Source organism: Anabrus simplex, chromosome 1, assembly GCF_040414725.1.
Source record: "Anabrus simplex isolate iqAnaSimp1 chromosome 1, ASM4041472v1, whole genome shotgun sequence".
In the NCBI taxonomy this organism is placed as follows: domain Eukaryota; kingdom Metazoa; phylum Arthropoda; class Insecta; order Orthoptera; family Tettigoniidae; genus Anabrus; species Anabrus simplex.
Genome location: NC_090265.1, coordinates 660,338,186 through 660,364,320, shown reverse-complemented (window position 1 = coordinate 660,364,320; position 26,135 = coordinate 660,338,186). Strand labels below are relative to the sequence as shown.

General features: G+C 39.5%; 1 protein-coding gene across 3 annotated transcripts in view; it reads right to left on the bottom strand.

The window, feature by feature from the left end:
- Sec24AB (Protein transport protein Sec24AB) overlaps positions 1-26,135 on the bottom strand; it is a 201,776-nt gene that overhangs the window by 2,976 nt on the left and 172,665 nt on the right. For all 3 annotated transcript variants that reach the window (XM_067135817.2, XM_067135818.2, XM_067135819.2), the window contains exon 19: positions 14,812-14,915. In XM_067135817.2, coding sequence (XP_066991918.2) covers positions 14,812-14,915 — 104 coding nt within the window. The remainder of the gene's footprint in view (positions 1-14,811; positions 14,916-26,135) is intronic.

Here is a 26,135-nt window from a genome sequence, read left to right as displayed (position 1 = left end):
GTTGCCACAGCTCCGCGATTACGGGAAAAGGCCTTTAATTCCTGAACTTCACAGGATAAGTTGCACCTTTGGGGAGCAAGCCATTAGCCTCAGGAATGTTCAGTTTTGCTTGCCAGTTAGCAACAAGATTGCTGAATAACACAGTGAGCTTATTTGTACTTTTATTTTGCATTCCATTAAGTTAGAAATTTATTTTGTGCTGAGTGGTACAGTGAAGTGTACCGAGTATTTGTTGCATGATAAGGTAGCCTACATCTGGATTAGGAACATAATCATGTGAAACTGACTAGGGCGGTACATACCGGTACTTCTCTTATGGAAAAGGTCATGAAATTCCTCACTAATAAAAACAAAATTAAAATCTGTCAGAAAGTGGACTGGCGTCCGCATCTTGAAACACACAGAGGTCACAACTGTTGAACTTGCACCTTCAAGTTTCGACTCGATCACTCAAGCTGATCAAAGTTTTCTTTGATTCAAAATGGCGACCGAAATCATTCCTGCCAGTCGCACTTGGTCGAGCGTAACCTTAAATTCAATGTCAAGGAGTGTGACCAGAGAATAATGTTTAATAACCCACTGCTCTGAAATAAAAGGCTTCTACTAACATTTGTTTTAGAAAGAGTGTGGTCTGCATTTATACTTTGATATTTTCACTGGCCCCCGTGCATATGTTTTCACATTTGTTGTTTGGTGTTTTTCACAACTTTCAGTACACTTGTTATTTTATAAGCCCCAGCCGAAAAGGTTTTCATATTTGTTCTCTTGTGTTTTTCACATCTTTTAATAATACTTTCCTCTCGTCTTTAGATATGGTAGATATAGTTTACACTGTACCTGCAGATACAAGATGTAAAATGCCCTCATGTCTGAAAAATCGTATTTAGTGTTCCCATATCTCTGTTCGATAGTTTTTATTCGTATATTCAGTATTACATTTTCTCACATAACACGTTCCTTTTTGTTGTCTCCTACAAAAACGTCTTAACGAAGTTGTACTGTATATGCTCACTCAACGACCAGAATCTCAACATTCTCTTATCAACTATGCCTTTATAAAGATAGAAAAGTTTATTAGGAGTCTGCTGCCTCTACTGAAGGAAGGATTCTTGTTTTATTGACTCCCTGATTGTATAATACAAAATCAAATTTTAATAATATATGGCAGGTGGGTGTGTAAAGTGCATTAAGCCAAGAAATGGTGTGCAATGAGTTAATTGTGGCACTGAAGAGAGGAGAGCAAGCTGCTTGCACGTGTATAGTGCGTTATGTCATATTGTGGATGGTTAAGAAGTTATTGAGTTGTGTACTATGTGTTAAATTGACTTCAACCAGACTTCGGGTGTGCAAAGTGCGTTATGTCCTGCCCTTCATGACTTACCACACTGAGCACTATTTAACACTATTCTGTGCGTGCAAAGTGCATTATGTCGGTTTGGTAGTGACTAAGCACATTTTATTTGCTCTGTTCGCAAAGTTGCCCAACAATATAAATTACTAAGTGAGTACAGAATTAAATTCCTGCCACCTGGATGGTCACGTAGTCCATTGTCAATCGTCATTTCCCAGCTGTTCTGCTTGTTGGCTAGTCACAGGCCTTGTTGTGGTACCTGTTGCTTTGCCTACAGAAGCTCAATTTTCACAGTGTATATTATGTGAACTTATTTAAAGAGCATTATGTCTTCCAGACCAGAATATATTTTTATCAGCATTAAAGCAAGGCAAGGATCAATCAACCGAAAGCAATGAGGAGAATCCAGTAAGTAAAAGTGCTTCAATTGTCATTCTTAATACTTAAGCCAGAATTATTACAAGTTGTGTTGTTATCAGAGAATGCTCTCGAGTTAGGTTCCTGTTTCTTGATCTGTTCTAATAAAATAATTCTGTCTTCGAGCTAAAGACGAAAAGCACAAAATTAGAATGTGCTAACATCATTGTTTTAAAACTTAAAACTATTGAATATTATAATTGGGCAATACAGTAGATGCAGTGATTCTTATAGCATGCTGTAAAACTAACGACGATGTAGTTCTCTCTAATTTATAGATTCTAGTTCTGCACCTCCTATTCCTGAAGAACTTCAGTACATTTTGAACTTCGACGATTCCCAGAAGGACCCAGACTTCAGTATTATTGACTTCTCGTCCGATTCATCTTGTTCTTATGTTATTGAAAGTACACCCCAGAAAAAATCAAGAGGACGTCACACAAGGAAGGTGCGAGTAGTTCTTTTTAAAATCCTTAACAGAGTACCTAGTACTGAGAGAAAAGTCAGTGACAATGCATTAATTGAAAAATTCTACACAGTTCTCATGATTTGAAGAAACTGGATCTGTCCGTAAGACAAGTGGAAAAGTGTCAGTGGGCAAAACAAAAATAGTTATGTCACAGCGATGTGTGGCTTTACAAGATTCTGAAACACTGCAGACCATCCTAGTCCCTGGACATACCCATATGGAATGTGATTGTGACCATAGTATGATAGAAAAGGCAAAGAAGAGGTTCAATAGAAACACTGATCATCCTCACAACTGGGCCCAACTGATTAGGCAGTCCACCAAGAATAAGCCTTTTATCGTAACGGAAATGAACCGGGAAGAACTTTTGGATTTCTCAGTGCTTTTGCAAGGTCCTCTGAAAAAGTAAAAAAAAAACAGAGGTCGTCTCAACCGGAGGAAGTGTAACCATTCATTACAAAACAAAACTTGATGCCAGTGAATTTGAAGAGGCCTCGTTTTCTGAGGTGGGGTAAGCGCACCACCCTAAACCCACCCGCAGCTTACAATGGTCCAGTTCCCATCTCTAACAAAAAGATTTAATGGACCTCCTCCAATTTATCTCGCCAGTTTTCCACAACTTCTACAAGGAGAATTTTCACTATTTGCTTTATGTCGCACAGACACAGATAGGTCTTACATTGACGATGGGATAGGAAAGGCCTAGGAATGGGAAGGAAGCAGCCGTGGCCTTAATTAAGGTACAGCCCCAGCATTTGCCCGGTGTGAAAATGGGAAACCACGGAAAACCATCTTCAGGGCTGCCGACAGTGGGATTCAAACCCACTATCTCCCGGATGCAAGCTCATAGCTGCACGCTCCTAACTGCACGGCCAACTCACCCGGTACAAGGAGATTCACTCAGTAAGCACAGTAAGAGACTTGCAACCAGATACCCTCAATGATGGCGACGAACAACTCAATGTTGTATGAACATAATGTTTCTGTCAACGAAATGTAACTTTTTGTGAGGTGAACTGTCACTCACAAACAAATTATGAGTAGATTATGCAAATAATATCTGTATTAATACTGGATGTGATATTGTTCAATTGTCATTCTTAATACTTAAGCCAGAGACACACTAGTGGAATGATAGGGTAAAGAGTAAAGTGAAGGAAAGGAAAATGGCATGGAAAGCATGGAAAACATCTAAGACTGAAGAAAGCAGAAGAAAATATGTGGAGGCAGAGAATTTGGCCAAGGAAGTCGTGGAAGAAGAAAAGAGGAAAAGCTGGGCCTTATTCACACAGAAATTCAGAGATGATATGCAGAGCAGCAAGAAATTATTGCATGGTATCTTAAGAAACAAAAAAAGAGATCAAGTAAACACCCGATTTGTGAAGGATGAAGGCAGCATAACATTAACAAAGCCAGAAGAAATAAGAAATAGATGGAGAGAGTATTTTCATAAGTTGCTGAACATGAGAACCAATGACAGTCATTCAACGGACAACAAGGAACGGCAATTATTTGATCAAGAAATGGATAAAGAAATTACAATGAATGAAATTGAAATGGCAGTAAGAAAGAAGAAGAATGGAAAAACTGCTGGAATAGATGAAACTTCAGTGGAGATAAAGGCACGTGGAGCTGTAGGCCTGCAGTGGACACATCGAGTTCTCAGGATTGTCTGGGAGAATAAGAAGGTCCCTGAAGAATGGCAAAAAGGAAAGAAAGGCGATAAGAAAGTGTACCATGAGTTTCTATCCCCCCCTTTATAATGTTGCTGTGAGATTTGTAGCATCCTGGTAAATTATCATTGCTACTGCTATCTGTAATATATTGAGGTAATGCCTCTTAATTGATGTCTTATTTGGTGTGAAATTTAAATTTAGAATTGTATGTTCCTCTCTCCCGCCGTCCCCAAGAGATGGAATTTGTATATGGCATAATATGTTCATATGTATGTTTTCAAATGTGAGTCGTGTATCGCAAAGCTCGGCCTTCGTGACGCACACGCTGCCTGTCTCCATGGCGACGTGCCCCACCTTCCTTGCTGACCAATCAGGGCCAGCCTCCCCTCTTATATATGTTGTATGTTGTGCCTTTCGCCTCGGCAGAATCTTTGGATCACCGGTACTTACTTGTAGCATTTCGCTCTGATCTACTGTGGGCTTACCCACCTAAGGCTCGAACTCCTCACCGCCAGGGCATGGAGGTAAGGTTTTGAAAGTCAACCTCTCTGATAACAAGGGGACGAAGGGAGGATTACTCTGACTTATGTGAAGTTCTTAAAGTATGTAATTGCGGTACACAAATACCCTTGGTAAACACCTTGTTGCTTACGTAGTCACTATCTTTCAAACTGGATGTCGCCCTCTCGCCAAGTTAACTTTATTAACTCGTAGCATGGCATAGTCACTCTTTAGTTGGCCCTCGGCCGCATAGGTCATACTCTGCCAAATTTTATTGGATAGCCGCGTTGTGGCGGTATCTGGGCTTTTATCAATAGTTGGGTTATATAACTGTGTTTGATTCTAGGCCGCTTAGAGTCGGCAAGCGAACTTGTAAAAATCAAAATGTATTATCTCTGGTCACGACCAGCCTCATTAATGTAAAGACCCAGTGCATTCTGGATCCCCCTTTGCTCATTTTCTTAGCTGGCTTTGCGCATTTTGTGCTTTCGATCATTTTCCTCTTTTATATTTTTCTTGTGCTTTAAAATAATGTAAGTGTAAATTCCTATTATCTAGCTTATTTGAGATACATGTTACGAGTTTTCCAGAATTAGCTGGTGCTAAACAAATTATGTATACAGGGTGAACTTTAGTAAAACCAACAAACTGCAGGGACTTATTCCTGACTGGAAATGGAGGAAAAAATGTCCTATGAACATGTGTCCGGAAATGCATCGTTGCGACGGTAGATGGCACTGACGAATGAATTTTTCTCTGACTACTTGCAGTGTGTGTCTTCTGTTGCAGATAGTGTGATTGAAGCAGCATACTGTCGGAAGCAGAATGGTCTGGTATTCATGTCTGAGAACAAGCCGAGATGGTGTTTGTGTATGGCCACGCCAATGGAAATGGTCGAGAGGCAGCACGGCTATACCAAAACAAGAACCCTCACAGATATCAACCACATGACACAACGTTTCAAGCCATTTTTGGGCGTTTGTGTGATCTTGGGTCCTTTCAGACAGACGAACGTGTAGGGAGGTGGCGGACTGTGCGTACACCAGATCTGGAGGAACAGGTTATACAGAACATTGAGACGAACCTTAGTACAAGCTCCAGGCAAGTGGCCTGCCAACATGGTGTAATGTATAGATAAGAAAGGGTTTCCACCTTATCAATACTGTTTATTGTAAGAATTAGTTTACAGTACCAGTTTCTACCCTTATTGGTCATCATCAGCTCAACATAAATACCTTTACATATATATCAAGCAATAATTGACATTACCCTGTCTAAAGGGAGATGCCGTAAGGAAACACCACATCTGAGTGTGTCCAAATTGGGCATGTTAAGTGTGAGTTGGTTATGTGTTATGATTTTGACTTTCAGGTACATGGGTATAAAGCTATCTTCTTCAGTACTAGAAATTTGTCTGTAAAATCTATCCTAAGCTTAAATCTAAGTTGTATGTACAAATACAATAAATGCACATTCAAATCCATGAAGTGTTTTATACTCATTATTTTAACGTGTTCTGTGTATTTTAATGTGTTTATTATATTTGCACATACAACTTAGATTTAAGCTTAGGATAGATTTTACAGACAAATTTCTAGTCCTGAAGAAGATAGCTTTATACCCATGTACCTGAAAGTCAAAATCATAACACATAACCAACTCACACTTAACATGCCCAATTTGGACACACTCAGATAACATGTTTCCTTACGGCATCTCCCTTTAGACAGGGTAATGTCAATTATTGCTTGATATACATGTAAAGGTATGTATGTTGAGCTGATGATGACCAATTAGGGTCGAAACCTGTACTGTAAGCTAATTCTTACAATAAACAGTATTGATAAGGTGGAAACACTTTCTTATCTATGCATGGGTAATCTGTCAATACGGAAATGAAACTCATAAATCAAGAAACATGGTGTAAGCCAGACTACGATTATGTGTATCCTGCATGACAATCGCTATTATTCCTATTCACCTGCAATGAGTGCAAGGATTATCAGCAGCGGATTTCCCTCTACGGAAAGGAATTTGTCGATGGTTTTTGCACCAGGCCATCACAGTTATAGGATTTCTGTCGTCAGTCCTCTTTACCGATGAAGCAACCTTTACCAGAAATGGCATCATCAATCTGCATAATCTTCATCTGTGGGCTACAGAAAATCCCCGGGGAATGTTTGAAGCATCTCACCAGCATCGGTTCAGCATCAATGTTAGGGCAGGGATTCTTGGCGACCACATACTTGGACCAGTTATTATTCCATAACGCCTCAACGGAGGAACGTACCTGGACTTCCTGCAGAATACTCTGCCTGGATTGCTTGAGAATGTGCCTTTGGCAATAAGACAGGTTATGTGGTTTCTGCATGAGGAGCACCACCCCATTTCCGCATTACAGTTTGCCAACACCTCAACATCATCTTCTCCAGGCACTGGATAGGACGCAGAGGCCCTGTTGCATGGCCTCCTAGATCACCGGACTTAAACCCCCTGGATTTTTACCTCTGGGGACATCTGTAAAGTGTTGTGTATGCCAAACCAGTTCCTGATGTGCAGACCCTTCAACAGCGTGTTCAAGACGCCTGTGACACTATTCAACGAGAGGCTGGAATGTGCGAAAGAGTGAGGCAATCCATGATAACATCTGAATGCGTGCACTGCAGCCCGTGGAGGCCACTTTGAACATCTGCTGTGGCGTGGATGCGATTCAGCTATGTATTGTGTTCTAGGACTATTTGTTGTCGTTGCACGCACACCATCCATTTCCGGACACATGTTCATGGGACATTTTTTCCTCCATTTCCAGTCAGGAATCAGTCCCTGCAGTTTGTCGGTTTTATTAAAGTTCACCCTGTATGTCAGAGACACGTCTCATATTATTAATAGCAAGTTTCATCTGTTAAGACTTTTAAACAGAAGCAGTAAGCTTCAAGAATCTATTTGGGTTTATTCTATGTCGTATGTTATAGATATAGCTGAAAGCTACTCTTTAAAAATGTGTTAAATATTTTTCCTCAATGTTGCACTTTCATACTATTTTGAAACAAAAGGGAAGGCCCCAAAGGGGAAGTAGCTTGAAATAAAGTTAATGTACTATCCCTGTGTTGTGCTCTTCCTGCCCGCGCGCTTCTTTCCACCTCTATCCAGATAGCACGGTACAAAGTGGTAGTAGGAGCGTGGTTGAATCGGTCTGGACTGAGCACTTTTCCTTGTTTTTAAATTAACTCTCTGTCTGCACTCTGGAAATTCTTTCTTTCTGTGCTGTTGAAAATTAGTTTTCTTAGTCAACATCATGGCAACTCAAGACATGCCATATCCAGGCTCCTTACGGAAGGAGGAGCTAGTGAAAGAGTTGCTCAATACAAATTTAGAATCAAACGGGGCAGTTAAAGCGATGAGAACCTACTTAGAGCTAATTTAGGTAAACCTATTTCTGTGCCCCATTATACAGACGGCGAGGTTGGTGGTGCGGTGTCCCTGATTCAGGCCAATTAACGGAGATTGTGTCAGTGATGGATTTTTTAGAAAGCGATATAGCTTCTATTCACAAGTTGAAGAGGGTTCAAGGTCACTTGAACCATTACTTACACCGAACTGAAGATTTTTGACTTATTTTATCCTCGCTCGTGACTTCAATTCCTTAATTCATAAATTTTATTTTAGAGTACAGCGCCTAGATGAAGGCTTGTCAGATTTTATTTCTGATATTAAGTTCTACACCCGTGTTTATGCTCTATGTTACTTTAAGAATCAAGTCGCGTCTCCGAAGACCGTAAAAGTACTTAGTGGGACGTAAAACAAGTAACATTATTATTATTATTATTATTATTATTATTATTATTATTATTATTATTATTATTAAGAATCAAGTCGAGGCCTTAAGATCGGAAAAAATTGATTCATGGTTGGCTAGGGTTACAATTAGATCTAAGCAGGAGCTCCCTCCAACTACCCAAGTTGAACTCGAGTTAAATAAGTTGACCGATAGTGTGGAGTTAAATGGGAAGCTAGCCCCTCAGGCTTTTCTTCCATTAAATGACCTCCAGGGATGGGAGGGGGCTCAGCGAAAGGATCAACAGCCTAGTCTAGCGCTTCATAATCCTGGTTTTTCTAATTTGCCACACCCACTAAGTTTAATGTTGAAAGAGGGTCCTCATTACCCAGTAAATTTAGCGAGTGAAGTTGATGCATTTCTCCATTTCCTAGTCAAATTTCAGGATCACGCTTTAGTTTTTGGGTTGTCACATGTTCAGATTTTGTGAATTAACCATTCTTACGCTACTGGTGTGCTTTCTGATAAGATAGTTAGCACTATAGACTTTCTGATAAGATAGCGCTATAGCTGGACAAACTTCCTTACACGATTTTCATGCTAATTTTTGACTTATTTTATCCCCGCTCATGACTTCAATTCCTTAATTCATAAATTTTATTTTAGAGTACAGCGCCTAGATGAAGGCTTGTCGGATTTTATTTCTGATATTAAGTTCTACGCCCGTGTTTATGCTCTATGTTATACCGAGGAGCAGATGGTGTCTACTATGGTATAAGGCATTTCTCCACTTTATTACTCCTGTTTGTGTTTCGTGGTTCAGTCCCGTAATTTCGTCGAATTAGAGGCTATGGTGGTATCTGCTGAGGGAAGTTCGTCATGCCCCCAGCCTCATAGGTCACACTCTGCCAAATTTTATTGGATAGCCGCGTTGTGGCGGTATCCGGGCTTTTATCAATAGTTGGGTTATATAACTGTGTTTGATTCTAGGCCGCTTAGAGTCGGCAAGCGAACTTGTAAAAATCAAAATGTATTATCTCTGGTCATGACCAGCCTCACTGATGTAAAGAACCAGTGCATTCTGGATCCCCTTTTGCTCATTTTCTTAGCTAGCCTTGCGCGTTTGGGAGCTCTGTGCTTTCGATCATTTTCCTCTTTTATATTTTTCTTGTGCTTTAAAATATTGTAAGTGTAAATTCATATTACCTAACTTATTTGAGATACATTACGAGTTTTCCAGAATTAGCTGGTTCTAAACAAATTATGTACATGTCAGAGACAGATCTCATGTTATTAATAGCAATTTTCATCTGTTAAAGAGTTTTATACAGAAGCCGCAAGCTTCATGAATCTATTTGGGTTTACTCCCAGTCCTATGTTACATAGATATAGCTGAAAGCTTATTAAAAAATGTGTTAAATATTTTTCCTCAATGTTGCACTTACATACTATTTTGAAAGAAAAGGGAGGGCCCCAAAGGGGAAGTAGCTTGAAATAAAGTTAATGTACTATCCCTATGCTGTGCTCTCTCTGTCCAGAACCCAGCCCGTACACTTCTTTCCTCCTCTATCCAGAAAGCACGGTACAGAAAGTATTGAAGAACTACAGGGGAATTACTCTGATATGCCATGTTGCTAAGATAATGGAGAGGATACTGCAATGTAGGATAAGGTTGAAGGATGAAAATCATTTACAGGAAAATCAGTTTGGTTTCAGAAGTGGAAGGTCAACAATAGAGCCCATTTTCATTACGAGACAACTAATGGAAAAGCAATGGGAGTATGGGAATGATATGGTGATGACATTCATTGACATTGAAAAGTCATATGACAGTGTCCCCAGGACTAAAGTTTGGGACAGTCTGGTGCAAAAAGGAATTGGACAGGGATTGATAAAAATGAGCAACGCAATGTACAAGGAATGTTGTAGTTGCATGCAAACACAAGTTGGCAGGACAAGTTGGTTCAAAATCACTAGTGGGCTGAGACAGGGAAGTGTTCTATCACCAATTCTCTTTCCAATAGTAATGGATGACATCATGAGAACAGCAACAGCAACATATGGAGGAAGAGAAATGAACATTACGTTACTTGCAGATGATATTGTGATTTGGGTAGAAGAGGACATGAAGGTTCAAGAACAGTTGGATGTGGTGAATGGGAAGATCAAAAAATGTGGACTGAAAATAAGTGTACAAAAGAGCAAAACTCTTTTTATGACTAGAGGGGAGAAAGAAGGGAAAGGTCAGATTAGACTTGCAGACAAGCCCCTGGAAGTAGTAGAGACATTCAAATACCTGGGGAGTGAATTAATAGAGAATGCTCGACTGGATGCTGAGATTAGTAAGAGGATTCTAGTTGGAAGCTGTTTTTATCACAGTGTAGGAAACATGTTATGGGACAAAGATGTGCCAATGGAAGCAAAGGAAACTACGTACAAGATGTATTAGTACCCGTAACAACTTACGGAGCAGAAACTTGGACAATGACAAAGAAGAATGAGAGTCTAATACAAGCAGCCGAAATTAAGTTCTTGAGGAGTATGATACAGGAGAATAGAAGAGACAAAATAACATACATACATACATACATACATACATTATCATTATAGACTGTTATGCCTTTCAGCGTTCAGTCTGCAAGCCTCTGAGAATTTACTAAACGTCGCCACAATCCTCGATTTGCAACTAGTGTTGTGGCCTCATTTAGTTCTATACCTCTTATCTTTAAATCGTTAGAAACAGAGTCTAACCATCGTCGTCTTGGTCTCCCTCTACTTCTCTTACCCCCCATAACAGAGTCCATTATTCTCCTAGGTAACCTATCCTCCTCCATTCGCCTCACATGACCCCACCACCGAAGCCGGTTTATGTGTACAGCTTCATCCATAGAGTTCATTCCTAAATTAGCCTTTATCTCCTCATTCCGAGTTCCCTCCTGCCATTGTTCCCACGTGTTTGTACCAGCAATCATTCTTGCTACTTTCATGTCTGTTACTTCTAACTTATGAATAAGATATCCTGAGTCCACCCAGCTTTCGCTCCCGTAAACCGAAGTTGGTCTGAAAACAGACCGATGTAAAGATAGTTTCGTCTGGGAGCTGACTTCCTTCTTACAGAATACTGCTGATCGCAACTGCGAGCTCACTGCATTAGCTTTACTACACCTTGATTCAATCTCACTTACTATATTACCATCCTGGGAAAACACACAACCTAAATACTTGAAATTATCCACCTGTTCTAGCTTTGTATCACCAATCTGACATTCAATTCTGTTGAATTTCTTACCTACTGACATCAATTTAGTCTTCGAGAGGCTAATTTTCATACCATACTCATTGCACCTATTTTCAAATTCCAATATGTTAGACTGCAGGCTTCCGGCACAGTCTGCCATTAAGACCAAGTCGTCAGCATAGGCCAGACTGCTTACTACATTTCCACCTAACTGAATCCCTCCCTGCCATTTTATACCTTTCAGCATATGATCCATGTAAACTACAAACAGCAAAGGTGAAAGATTACAGCCTTGTCTAACTCCTGTAAGTACCCTGAACCAAGAACTCATTCTACCATCAATTCTCACTGAAGCCCAATTGTCAACATAAATGCCTTTGATTGATTTTAATAATCTACCTTTAATTCCATAGTCCCCCAGTATAGCGAACATCTTTTCCCTCGGTACCCTGTCATATGCTTTCTCTAGATCTACGAAACATAAACACAACTGCCTATTCCTCTCGTAGCATTTTTCAATTACCTGGCGCATACTGAAAATCTGATCCTGACAGCCTCTCTGGGGTCTGAAACCACACTGGTTTTCATCCAACTTCCTCTCAACGACTGATCGCACCCTCCCTTCCAAGATGCCAGTGAATACTTTGCCTGGTATACTAATCAATGAGATACCTCTATAGTTATTGCAATCCTTCCTGTTCCCTTGCTTATAGATAGGTGCAATTACTGCTTTTGTCCAATCTGAAGGTACCTTACCAACACTCCACGCTAATTTTACTACTCTATGAAGCCATTTCATCCCTGCCTTCCCACTATACTTCACCATTTCAGGTCTAATTTCATCTATTCCTGCTGCCTTATGACAATGGAGTTTATTTACCATCCTTTCCACTTCCTCAAGCATAATTTCACCAACATCACTTTCCTCCTCCCCATGAGCTTGGCTGTTTACAACACCACCATGATAATTTCCTTTTACATTGAGAAGATGTTCAAAATATTCCCTCCACCTCTCCAGTGATTCACTGGGATCTATTATGAGTTCACCTGAATTACTCAAAACACTGTTCATTTCCTTTTTCCCTCCCTTCCTAAGATTCTTTATTACTGTCCAGAAAGGTTTCCCTGGTGTTTGACCTAGCCTTTCCAGGTTATTACCAAAATCTTCCCATGACTTCTTTTTGGATTCAACAACTATTTGTTTCGCTCTGTTTCTTTCATCTACGTACCAATCCCTGTCTGCCTCGGCCCTTGTTTGGAGCCATTTCTGATAAGCCTTCTTTTTACGTTTACAGGCTGCTCTCACTTCATCATTCCACCAAGATGTTCGCCTTTTGCGATCTTTACACACAGTTGTTCCTAGGCATTCCCTTGCTGTTTCTACTACAGCATCCCTGTATGCCACCCATTCACTTTCTATATCCTGAACCTGCTTACTGTCCACTGTTCGAAATTTCTCACTAATCATATCCATGTGCTACTGTCTAATTTCCTCATCCTGCAGATTTTCTACCCATATTCGTTTGCAGACAGATTTCACTTTCTCTACCCTAGGCCTAGAGATACTTAGTTCACTACAGATCAGATAGTGGTCTGTATCATCGAAAAATCCCCGAAAAACTCGTACATTCCTAAAAGATTTCCTGAATTCAAAGTCTGTTAAGATATAGTCTATTATGGATCTGGTACCCCTAGCCTCCCATGTGTAGCGGTGAATAGCCTTATGCTTGAAGAATGTATTCGTAACAGCTAAACCCATACTAGCACAGAAGTCCAGCAAACGCTTCCCATTCCCATTAGCTTCCATATCTTCCCCACATTTACCAATCACCCTTTCGTATCCTTCAGTTCTATTCCCAACTCTCGCATTGAAATCGCCCATTAGCACTATTCTATCCTTGCTGTTGACCCTGACCACGATGTCACTCAATGCTTCATAAAACTTGTCAACTTCATCCTCATCTGCACCCTCACATGGTGAATACACGGACACAATTCTTGTCCTCATTCCTCCAACTGACAAATCTACCCACATCATTCGCTCATTTACGTGCCTAACCGAAACTATGTTGCGTGCAATGGTATTCCTGATAAAGAGCCCTACCCCAGACTCCGCCCTTCCCTTTCTAACACCCGTCAAGTACACTTTATAATCTCCTATCTCTTCCTCCTTATCTCCCCTTACCCGAATATCACTTACTCCTAGCACATCCAGATGCATCCTCTTTGCTGACTCAGCCAGTTCTACCTTCTTTCTTCCATAAGCCCCATTAATATTGATAGCTCCCCATCGAATTCCATTTCGTTCGCCAAGTTGTTTCCAAGGAGTCCCTCGCCTGTCAAATGGGAGTGGGACTCCATTACTCCTATAGGTCCGAGGCTTGCTTAAAGTGTTCTGAGCTCGGTAAATTCATGAAGCAGGATGCTGCCCTACTTGCACATAGTCCAAGTGAGGGTCTCTCCTCTAACGGGTTATGGACCACCGGTGAATTGTATAGTCCTAGCCGCCTGAGCACAAGGAGGACCACGACTCAGAATATGTCCGAGATGCCCACTCCCATTCCATAGCAACTGGTATCCCGACTCTCAGGACCACTTACTAGGCCACTCAGCCGTTGCCCATGGTTCACGAACTAGGACGTGACTACAGTAATCCACAAACATGAACCATGAGACAAAATAAGGAATGAGAAAATCAGGGAAGAAATAGGAGAGGAAAAAATGAATGATAGAGTAGAGATAACCCGATTAAGATGGACTGGGCACATAAAGCGAATGAGTGATGAAAGAATGCCAAAAAAAAAAAAGAGATGGAAATGCAAATGCAAGGAAGGACAGGCCGCGGACAACCACGATTGAGATGGAAGGACACAATCCAAGGCAGTATTAGAGAAAGAAACCTGGACTGGGACACAGTGTTGGAGGGGTGGTAGAAAGACCGAAGAAAGTGGAGAGGAACCATATTTGCCCCTACCCAGCTACAGCTGGATAATGCAAAATGATCATGATGATGATGGTTTATTAATAGTAAAGCTGATTAATATCCATATTACTGTGCAGCATTGCATTATATCACTAAATGTGGATGTGCAAAGTGTTTTAAGTCATAACCTATTCGACAAGTTGTGTTGTTTGGTTCCCTAATTACATGAATTTACATGGAATTCATTATGACAAGTTACCCCATTGTTGTAAACAGTATTAGGTTCCTGAAGATATAATTCAAATTACCTACATACCAAAAGTCGATTTTGGGTTTCAAATTGAACTTCAGAAGTTAATTTTCTCAAAACTAGTAAACTGTGACATAACGCACTTTACACACCCATCCGTCATATATTTTCTATTAACCTTCAAATATCAGAAATATACACTCAAACTTACTTGATAATTTGAAGAGTGGCACAGTAAGGTCTCTCAGACTGAAGATAATTAAGGAAATTTCTCAGATTTTCTGACCTTTGAGTTTCTAGAACAGGAAGTTCATACTGAAAGAGAAGAAAAATACAGGACTATTAGTCAAATTTCACTTCAGACAGACTAATCCAAATTTAAAAAATACAACTTAATTACGTTGTTACCTTTTCAAGTACACTAAAATCTCAATGCATCATTTTACAAGGGGGAGGGGGAAAATGATGACGGATGCAGGAAAACGTTAAATGCTAATGGGCTAATGGCTTTACATCGCACTGACACAGACAGGTCTTGTGGCGACGATGGGATAGGAAAGGGCTAGGAGTGGGAAGGAAGCGGCCATGGCCTCATTTAAGGTACAGCCCCAGCTGGTGTGAAAATCGGAAACCATGGAAAACCACCTTCAGGGCTGCCGACAGTGGGATTCAAACCCACTATCTCCCGGATGCAAGCTCACAGCTGCGCGCCCCTAACCGCACGGCCAATTCGCCCGGTAAACGTTAAATGGGGCCAACATAAAAAATAGGGGGGAAGCAAAATAATAACATATGGGCACTGCATTTGGACATTTTTCATTATGTAAATAGTTGGGAAATAGCACAACTGATGAGCCCATCTTAGCAAAGTGGGGCGAAACGCTGGCAACCCGGAATGAATTAGCTGGAAAATTTATAATGTCCAATAACAGACCAACTATACTGGTATTTAAAAATTTACTGATTCGGAACAAATATTCCAGGTTCCCTCTGGGAATCAACATCTTTATCACACATACAGCCCCCGAACCGTCGGAATTAACAAAGGAAAGTTAAAATTCTCGACCCGATCGAGACTCCTTGAAGCAAAGGCAAACATGCGCTAATCATTTAGTTCGTACTATACATAACGGTATCAAAATATTACAGCCATGATATACGCGATGAAAATAAAAGGAATTACTTTTATGCCGTTTCGTTTCACTCTTCTTTACACATTTCGTAATAATTGAAAACCTTTACGTTCAGTTATCTTATTGCAAATTAAGAATGTACATGGATAGTATGGTGATAACCTTCTGTAGACCCTTCCATTATTCTCGTAGACCCTTCGCGAACGATAGGTTAGATACGTAACACAGCACAGCTCCTGCAACTTGGCACCAACGATGTCACAGAGGTTAAGAAATTCAACATGGAGCACCTTGGACCAAGACCAACTACAATCTTATCAGACCTGACTGCACATATTGATATGTGACAAAATGGCCTGCACATTGGGCCACGTATACCCGGCGTGTGGGGCCATGTTTACATTCAGTTTGGTTTATACCACATATGTGTGCGGTTGGTTGAGGTTATCTTGCTACTGGAATTTGCAATGTAATTATCCACCAAACATTTTTGTGTGTTAAATAGAGTGGCAGTATACTTTCATCAGTCCTTTTATTGGTTATCTAGATGTTTTTAATGCGTTAGTGATGTTTTTAGTATTTCGAGGTTATTTCAGTGACTGGTGTAAAAGAGACTGAATTACAGATTTTACCTCATTCATTTGTAAGTTCAGAAGAAATGCGTTAAACCATTCACTGTAATAGTGAAGGAAGGTTATGTGTTGTTTGTGAAGGTAAATGATGAGACATTTATTAATAAATAGGTTTTAAAGTTTCAAGTTCATTTGCAGTTCAAGTGTTTCACGAAAATGTCAGTTTGCCTACAGAGCATTTTTGGTTTATATTGGAATCTGATGCTTGTGAACACCAGAAATGTGGCAGAAGGATGAACTTTGGTCTCACTAATAAACTTTCTCTTTTGATGAACCTTTAGAAAAAATGCATTTGAGTTAGACTGTGAGTTTAATGCAGAAAGAACTAGTAGAATAAAATTTTTCCTGGAACAGATAGAGTTTTCTATAATTAATCGAATAAGATACTCTCCAGAACTACTGATATGGGCTGCAAAATTCTCTTATACCTAACGTTGATGTTGATAAGACATTTGCTGTTTTAAGTGAATTAGTCAATGTTGATGTTGGTACAGAGTCAGTCTGTAAATTTAAAACTACTCAGGCCAAGTTTCCAGACCTTCACGATTTGTTTCATTCAGAGAAGAAATGGTTGCTAAAAACAGCTCCAAATGTATCTAGGAAGGCTCTGTATCTAACAACAATAGAAACAGAATGTATCACTACCAGTAAAATCTTTGACTGTAAGAATGTTGCTGGTTTGGAATTGCTTAAAAGTTAGTAAAAGGATATGCAGTATCCTTTTATTGGTTATCTCGATGTTTTTAATGCGTTAGTGATGTTTTTAGTATTTAGAGGTTATTTCAGTAAGTGGTCTGAAAGTGACAAAATTACAGATTTTATCTCATTCATCTGTGAAGTTCAGAAGAAATGCATTAAACCATTCACTGTAATAGTGAAGGATAAAAGTTAGAGTAGTGTATGTAACCTTGATGGCACAATCCAGTATCTAAAATGAATTCAAAAGTATGGTCAGTATGTAATATACAGCATCCCATGAAAGGTATATATTGCAGAAATGAAGATGCTAGTCCAATTACTGGTCCTGATGACATGAAACTTTCACCTTACATGTCTAAAAACATACATAGACTTTGGCACACGTCATAAAAAGAAGGAAAATTGACAAGTGAAACATACACTGCTTTGACACATACACTTACCACAGTAATAGAACGAAGTAAATATATTTTCAATAAGTACCACTGGTCTTATGTGCTTGCTGCCAAATTGCAGACAGACCGTTTAGAGGGAAGATTTGGTGTCTACAGATGATTGAGTGGTTGCCCTTATAATGTTTCTGTGGAACAAATTCTTGAGTCTGAAAGAACGTTCAAAGTGTTAGGTGTATTGAAGATAAGGTCTACGAAACTTGGTGATTTTCTTTGAAAGACTTTGTTCATAATGTCTATAACAATAGCCATGATTGAATTATTGATAATTTAGATGCGTTAGAGCCTGCATTAGAAGAAGTAGTTCACATCACAGTTCCCCTCGAAACACTGTGGATTTTGGTTTCCATTGCCAGCTACACCAGTTTGCAAGTGATTGAAATATTATGTAGGTGTGATGTCTGCATTAAAATGTTGCAGGCTGAAAATGAACTGCTTGTGGATAGTGACAGGGAAATGTATTTTAATCTAGTGAAGACAGGTGGTTTTTAAAGTGCCCATCATCGATGACCATGTCCTTGTGTTGTAACATGTTCAGACTTTTCCAAATGTTAATTAGTGACAGTTACAAACCAGAATTTCTTAAGTTACAGAATCAAAGAAAGGCACTGGTAGTGTTAGAATTTCAGTTAATTGCGCGTAGTGTGTCAGTGCGGTAAGAAGTTGAAAATGATGATTAAAAAGTACATTAAGGTGTTAGCAAATGTTTTCATAAATAATTATGATTTTCGTGTAAATACACCTTTAATTGTATATTTCAATTAGGACTAGGCTGGTGAATGCGTGTTTGTTGAGAATGATATTTCACTGCCCTGTGTAATTTGTGTTTTTCTTGTAATATGTTGTACAATGATGTGATTTACCAAGAAATGTTGATTTAATTTTGTCATTTTCAAGTGTAGGGTTATGTTAGCAAGTCATGTGCACATTTAAAGTAGTCTTGGTTGCTGAATATCTTATTTACTGGGTACGATAAGTCATTTCACTATTATGGATGATTTGAGTTTTTCTTGTAAAGTGTCCTGTGTTGTTTTAACGAATATTAATTACTTACATTTTGTCATTGTCAAATGTACTGGTGTAGGGTTATGTAAGTTGGTCGAATACTTGTTTCGATTTTGGTATATTATTTTAAACTGTTTCATGTTTTCTAACTATGGAAACATGATTTATATTTCATATATTAATTCTTCTTTAAGAAGATTATGAACATTACTGGCATTAGTTATACCATATTTACATGAATAATACTGTAAAAATAAAAATATTGTAGTTGATTAAGTGTAAGAGAGGGTCAAGAGCCCTAACTTTGCCACTTAATACAAACACAAATAAATGAATAAATAAATAATTTTAGGAAGGGTCATTTTGAAAAAATGAAATGAACTAAAATTCCTTCCATCGAAAGAGTAACGCAGGAATAAACAAACATTTCATATCACTCCTCGAGTTCCATGTAGTATTTACGGAAATATGAATGTGACGGATATAGCTACTTTGCTTGAACATATTATGAGATGATAAAAATGCATTATCACAGCTATAAAATATATTTGCCATGAAAATTAGCAAGTAGGCCTTCTTACGTGACAGATATTTCATTAATCTGAACTTGCAATAGGCTTGATTTGCTGTATATCAGAAGATTCATTGTCTCTTGCATCACTAGAATCCTCTCCCTAAGTACTTACAAATTCATCATACTACACATCTAAAAGCACTTCTCACACACGGTCTCATTTTACTAGGATAGTAACACGACCAGTGGGTGGATAATTCTTTTCGTGCAATATAAACGCTTGAAACAGACATACCTGTGAACTAGTTTGTTAATTTTGCGATACAGTATTTTTTATTTTATTTTTTGCTATTTGTTTTACGTCGCACCAACACAGATAGGTCTTATGGCGATGATGGGATAGGAAAGGCCTAGGAATGAGAAGCAGCCATGGTCTTAATTAAGGTACAGCCCCAGCATTTGTCTGGCGATACAGTAAAACGTTCATTTGAAGTCAAAGAGATGCAAAAATGTTACTTCAAATTACATGATTGCGAATTAACCGCCAACTTGTAATTTAGAAACTCTCGCCGCATCACAAAATATTCTAAGACCCGTTACTGCAAGTAATTAACATTGATTCACAGTTTAAAGCTTTCAAATGCCATGGAAAAGGCTATTTCCAAAGTGTATCCAACAAGGCGCATTTACAGTAATCAAATAATGCCACTGGATAACTCGCTAGCCAACATAACCTAACACAATGAAAGAAAAAAATTATTCAAAGACAAGGAGAAATCTATGCTGGCTCCCCTGTGCAAGTGCCTTATTCAATGGATTATTGTACACATGCATTTTTTTAGATGCTTTGTACTTGCACGGAAAGTACTCGATGCCCTTAAAACATTGAGGCTTATCTAACATTCCTATGATGAGGGAAGGAAATAGGAAATCTCTCGCTTCCATCTGCATTGCAACACAGGACTAAGACTCTATCCTTGCACGATTTCCTGTCATGGCATTTCTCTCTTAATTCAGTAATGCCAAACCTTGCCATGTCACAAAGTATTCTAAGATCCATTAAGGCATGCAATAACTTTATTAACAGTTTAAACCTTTCAAATGCCACGGAAAAAGACTAGGCCTATTTCCAAAATGTATCCTACACAGTGAATTTACATTATTTAAATAAAGAACTTGGATGAGTCACTGGCAAGCATAACCTCATGCAACGAAAGGGAAGGGGGAAAAAAAAAAAATTCTAAGACGAGGGCAAATCATGCTGGCTCTCCTGTACAAGTACCTCATTTTTTGGAATACTGTAATGTTTGCAGTTTTTAGATGCCTTGTACTTGCACGAAACATCTTGGCTTATTGAACTTTCCTATGACGACGCGAGGAAGGCTTTCGCTTCTGTCTGCATTGCAACACAATACAGATACCCCATCTCCTTTAAAACCGTAAGTCCGTTGATCTCGGCATTAACGAAGAGTGCAGTTTCACTGGCATTACTGTTCGGTGCGTACGAAATGATTATAATTAAGAGCCAAGCTTTTTCACCAACTGTCGGCATCGCCAGTGTTCAAGGATTCTGCTTCTCCGCATACTGCCTGCTACGTGATGATGTGGTATTTCTTAAAACGCTGAATATAAATGAATTACAATTTGACTCAAACTTAGCAACTATGGAACACACTGTAGACACACCGGAGCGTGTGAAAGTGCAGAAAGCTACCCCTGCACATTCCGGAAGACACGTTCTAACGTGATGCCAAGAAAATATGAATTTGAATTACTCAGTAAAGTACTACTTCCTAAAAATGTAAAGAAAGTTTTGAATTAAAAGTGAATTGTTTTCTGTTTAAACATGACATATGAGGGCAGTTTTCTTCCATCTGCAGTTACACAAAGCATAACTGTTCACCCAACATCGAAAACTACGTGAACCAGGAGCATGTTGCCAACCTTGACCCAAATAAAACCTGCACCCAGAATTCGTGCCACAAATTTTTTTTTAATACGCAGGGATTATTCGCGTAAATAGGATATTATTAGGAATTAATGCCCAGCAGCGTCCCACAGCAGACAGTGGCCCAATGTTTCTGCAATGTTGGTTTCTGCATTAAGGTCTGATAGGCTGTAGTTGGTCTTGCTTGGACGTCGTCACAGTGGCCTATATGAGGCTGCCAACTTACGAACTAGTTACAAAACAATTGGGCACAGGGCAACAAAGAAGTCAACAGGCCTCTAGCATCCCACACACTCCACAAGATACGATGCGATTAATCACTCTCGGACTAATTAAAACGTACTACTACTACTACTACTACTAACATGTTTCCATTCCTCCCCTGAAGGGGGAGGCGGGCCTCATAGACGGTGATGCTGTCTCTCAGGCCGGGAGATTTGTTCGGTGAAGGAGATTTTTGGAGAAGGTGAGGGGGTTGGAAGCCGTGACCTATATGAGGAACTGTCCTGGCATTCGCCTTAGTACAGGAGAATGGAAAACCACGGAAAACCATTCCAAGGACAGCTGACGGCTGGGGCAAGCCGTAAAGTCCAAACCAGTCCTATCTCCCGAATGCAGAGGTGTAGAGTCACGGTAAGGACGTGGCCACCCCTCCTCTGCTCTGTTGGCCAGTCAGAGTGCAGAACTGTTGGACCACGGACAAGCTGTGACAACGTAAGGGCAGAGACTCACTCTGCATCTACTGACCTTAAAACATAGCCAGCGCACGCCGTGACTTTTAAACTATGCGATTTTCTCATTTTCAACGAAGTTGGTAGCCATAGCCAGCCTATAGCAACACACAAAATGGTGGCAAATTTGTGTTCTACAGTGGCTAAGTTTTAATTCTTGTAAATAACAATACTTCTAGGGATCGGTTAGCGGGTCGAGGAGAAGCGTTGGTGTCAAGAGGCTCGTTGTGAGGTAGTGTGTGAAAAACCTGAGCGCAGCAATCCAGCCTACAAGATCCTTGCTCAAGAAAAGCAACTCTGAATTGTTCGTACATTTTTGCGTAACAGGTTGCCACTTTTATATGCTAAGAGCACTGAGCAGTCTCTCTAAATTCAAAAAACTTTAGCGTATTTCTTACGTACGATTGATCAATCGTGGGAAAATTGTGGCTGAGGACAAATAATTTTTCGATGATCGATGCAATAAAACGATAGTTTGAGGAATGATAGATGTGGGAAAATTTAACATTGGAACATTTGTGGGACCAAATAAATTGAATGAAGAGTCTGTGAAAACAACAGTTCCGGGAACAATACATCTAGGTTCTACTGTATAAAACTGTTACCATGTGTTTTCTTTTTCAGATAGTTTACAAATTGATTACTCAAAATTAGTTTCTGCAGACTGAAGAACAAAACTGTTATAAATTGAGTCGAAATTGAAAAGCGATAGCTTCAGACATTACAAAAAAGAGAAAAAGCTTTTATATAATGTAGAATTGATTCCAGAAACAGAAAGAAAATTACGTTCAGAAAGGATGAAACAGTACTGGGATGACAAAAAGAAGAAAAACCTCCACAAACCTGACTAAAGTAGTCCTATATTGGCTAAGAAATTAAAATAAATAATGTACAATTGCTATCTAGCCTTTTAATGTTCTTAAAATTCTTTCTTATCTCTTGTACAAGTACTTATATTTTCTTATGAAATATTTTTATAACACAGTATGTCCAATTATTTTACATTACCTCTAAAAAACATGTTATGATAAATGTTTTAAGTAGTTTACTGCTTAATAAGGTTTGGTTTTGTTTTTTAGCAGGGTCCCTTGAAAAACTTAACAGACTTTTACTATATATCTGGGGAATCGAACAGTGTAAGTAAAAAAACTGTTCAGACCTGGAAATAGAAGCTTCCGAAGTTGATGAAAGCTTGTGAACAACGCAATATTTCAATGCGGATGAAACACGTCTGTTTTACAGCCTCCTGCCAAACCAGACATTCACTTACAAATGGGAAGCCTGTCATGGTGGCAAGTACTGAAGAAATGTGGCTCACTGCCATCCTGGGAATGAATGTGGATGGTTCCAACACATTGTGCCCTCTTTGTAACTGGAAAATCAAGGAAACATTGATGCTTCTCCACATCAGGACTTTCCCGACTACTTACAATGCCAATCAAAAGGCGTGGATTGTTTCAGCAGCAGATGTATGCCCCCAGTGCTAAAATGTGGGCACAATCTAGGAAGACCCATGACTGACTCGTCGTAACTTGATGTTGCAAAATGTGGAGTATGTATTCTTTCCAGGCAACTGCAAACCCTAGATTTGAGTCTTTAAGAGCCTATGGTGGAAAAGTTTAGGTAGGAAAGCTCTTAGTGTAACAGAGAGAGGAAAGGAGCCAACAAATATGAAGGTAATGCTCTACAGTGTTGCCAGAGTGTCAAAGAAGAAGATAATGGTGCAGAATACCGAGTGGGAATGCTTCCACCTCAAGACTTCATTTGCACACTTCACTACGGTTGATGAAAACACTGTCACTGTGAAACAGCTTGCCGTTGAGGACATCATTGCAAACCATATGCAGGAAGTTCACAATATGGATTCCAAAACAGTGAAGCAATAGTGCTCATTCAATAGGAGATGCTCTTTCAGCTCTGGGATCACTGATGAAGTTCCTCTCAATTTCATTTGGTCGTGATGCAACATTTAATCACCTTTATGAACTAGAGAAACTAAGCTGAAAAAATATGACAAAAGTAGTACAAACAATATAAAATATCACACTCATTTTCGAAGGTATAAAAGTATGAGGTGGATTTCTTTCACTGCTGATAGAGCGTGAATATACCCAGATCTTTTCAACAACTCCTCCTCCAGACTGTTTGATATCTGCCGATTTTTATTGTGACAGTTTGATTGTAATTTATTATTGTTGTGAGCATTTTGTATTCCCTTGCAGACATTCTGTTAATTTTTGTACTGAAGGTTACATACATTTATTTGATGATTGTTGTGAATGCTACATTTTACTGCGTACATAAGTTAAGTGTATTTACAACGACCACTTTACTCAGGTATTTAAGTGTTTGTTGCCATCATTTCTCTCATTTTTTTATTTATTTTTTTTTGCTAGGGGCTTTACGTCGCACCGACACAAATAGGTCTTATGGCGACGATGGGATAGGAAAGGCTTGGGAGTTGGAAGGAAGCGGCCGTGGCCTTAATTAAGGTACAGCCCCAGCATTTGCCTGGTGTGAAAATGGGAAACCACGGAAAACCATTTTCAGGGCTGCCGATAGTGGGATTCGAACCTACTATCTCCCGGATGCAAGCTCACAGCCGCGCGCCTCTACGCGCACGGCCAACTCGCCCGGTTCTCTCATTTTTGTCATTTACATTAGATTGTGTTGGTGCTGGGTTTATTTTATCGTTTTCCATTTAGATAGGGTTAACATGATTCAATTTAAATTTATATTATTGCTGAGAAAATAAATTGGAAGGTTTAAGAAATCAAAGGCTTCTTATTTGTATCGTGCTTGATGAAACAGGAAACCATCCTTCATAGTGCTAATTTTTTTGAAAGAACTAATCTGCTGCTTAATAGTTTGCCTTCAACAGTGCTCCTGATTCCAGGTCATTTTAGGTGCTTGTAGACGAGTAAAATCAATTTCCCTCAATTAAAATTTTCTGTCAATTTACATCATTTTGCTGCATTTCCTTGAAATGATTAAAATAGATGTTTTACTGTACCAACTGAAAATAGGGGGTAGATAGTATGCGTATGCAACAGGCAGATGCAAAACTGTACTAAACAGATTACCGTATTTACTCCCATAATTTTCCCCCTCGCGTAATTTCCCCTCCCTGATTTTTAGAATGAAAATTTTGGGGGAAAATATAATTGCATATCCCCCCCATCCCCCAGTTTTATCTACGGTTTCCACTACTTGCGAACCATGGACTTACCTCGTATTCATGATTCACGCCAATGTACAGAAATCGGGAGCTCGTTTTGATATTCCAATTCATGTTTACCACGCCAGGAGAGGAAGAAGTGGCTGATTATTTAACATTCCAGCACCCAGGGCCAGAACACACCTTGTTATCAGCTGTGACTCGCACGCATACGCTTTCAACAGTGTTCTTATGTGTGAATTGTTGTGCAAAGTGTTTGTCAGGGACATGATGGCGAAGAAAAACAGTACTTACGATGCACAATTTAAATTGTCTGTAATAGAATTTGCCAAAAATAACGGCAATCGTACTGCATCTCGTGAATTTTCCGTAGCACCATCACACGTGTGTTACTGGCGGAAGCAGAAAGAAGAATTACGGTGTACCAAGAAAACTACTTTATCATTTCAGGGACCAAAAACAGGGAAGCATCCAGAAATTGAAAAGGAAGTTGCTTCTTACATAAATCAATTGAGAAATGATGGCTTTTCCATTTCCCACGAGATACTCCAGTTAAAGGCTGTAGAAGTAGAAAAAACTTTGAAAATTTCTAATTTTAAAGCAAGCAGCTTTGTCGGTTCATGAAAAGGAACAATCTTTCTCTTTGAAGGACATCTCTATGCCAGTGACTTCCGAAGGACCACAGTGAAAAAATAGTGCAGTTTCATAGGTTTGTAACTACGAAGTGGCACAAGTACAATTACCTGCTTTCACAAATCGGAAATTCAGATCAAACTCCGATTTTCTTTGGTATGCCGAGAAACACTACAATTACCGAAAAGGGAGCGTAGCCATGAGGACTACTGGGGCAGAAAAGCTTCGCTGCACAGTTATGCTGACTGTTACTGCGGATGGGCCAAAACTTCCTTCCTATTAAATTTTCAAGCAAAAAAAAAATTCCTAGAGGGAAATTTCCTTCCAGTGTGCACATTTACGTCCAGGAGAAAGGATGGATTGTGGCGGACCTCATGAAGGATTGGTTGCATACTGTGTGGGGAAGACAGCCTGGTCATCCCTTAAACCAGAGGTCCCTCCTGGTTTTGGACAGTTTCCGTGTACATCTTGTTGATGATATTCACCAAGAAATAGTCAACCAGAAGACTGATGCTGCAAAAATTCTTGGTGGCTTGACGTCAGCCTTACAGCCACTTGATGTAAGCGTCAACAAGCCAATCAAAGACAACGTGCAGCGGGTATATTTTGA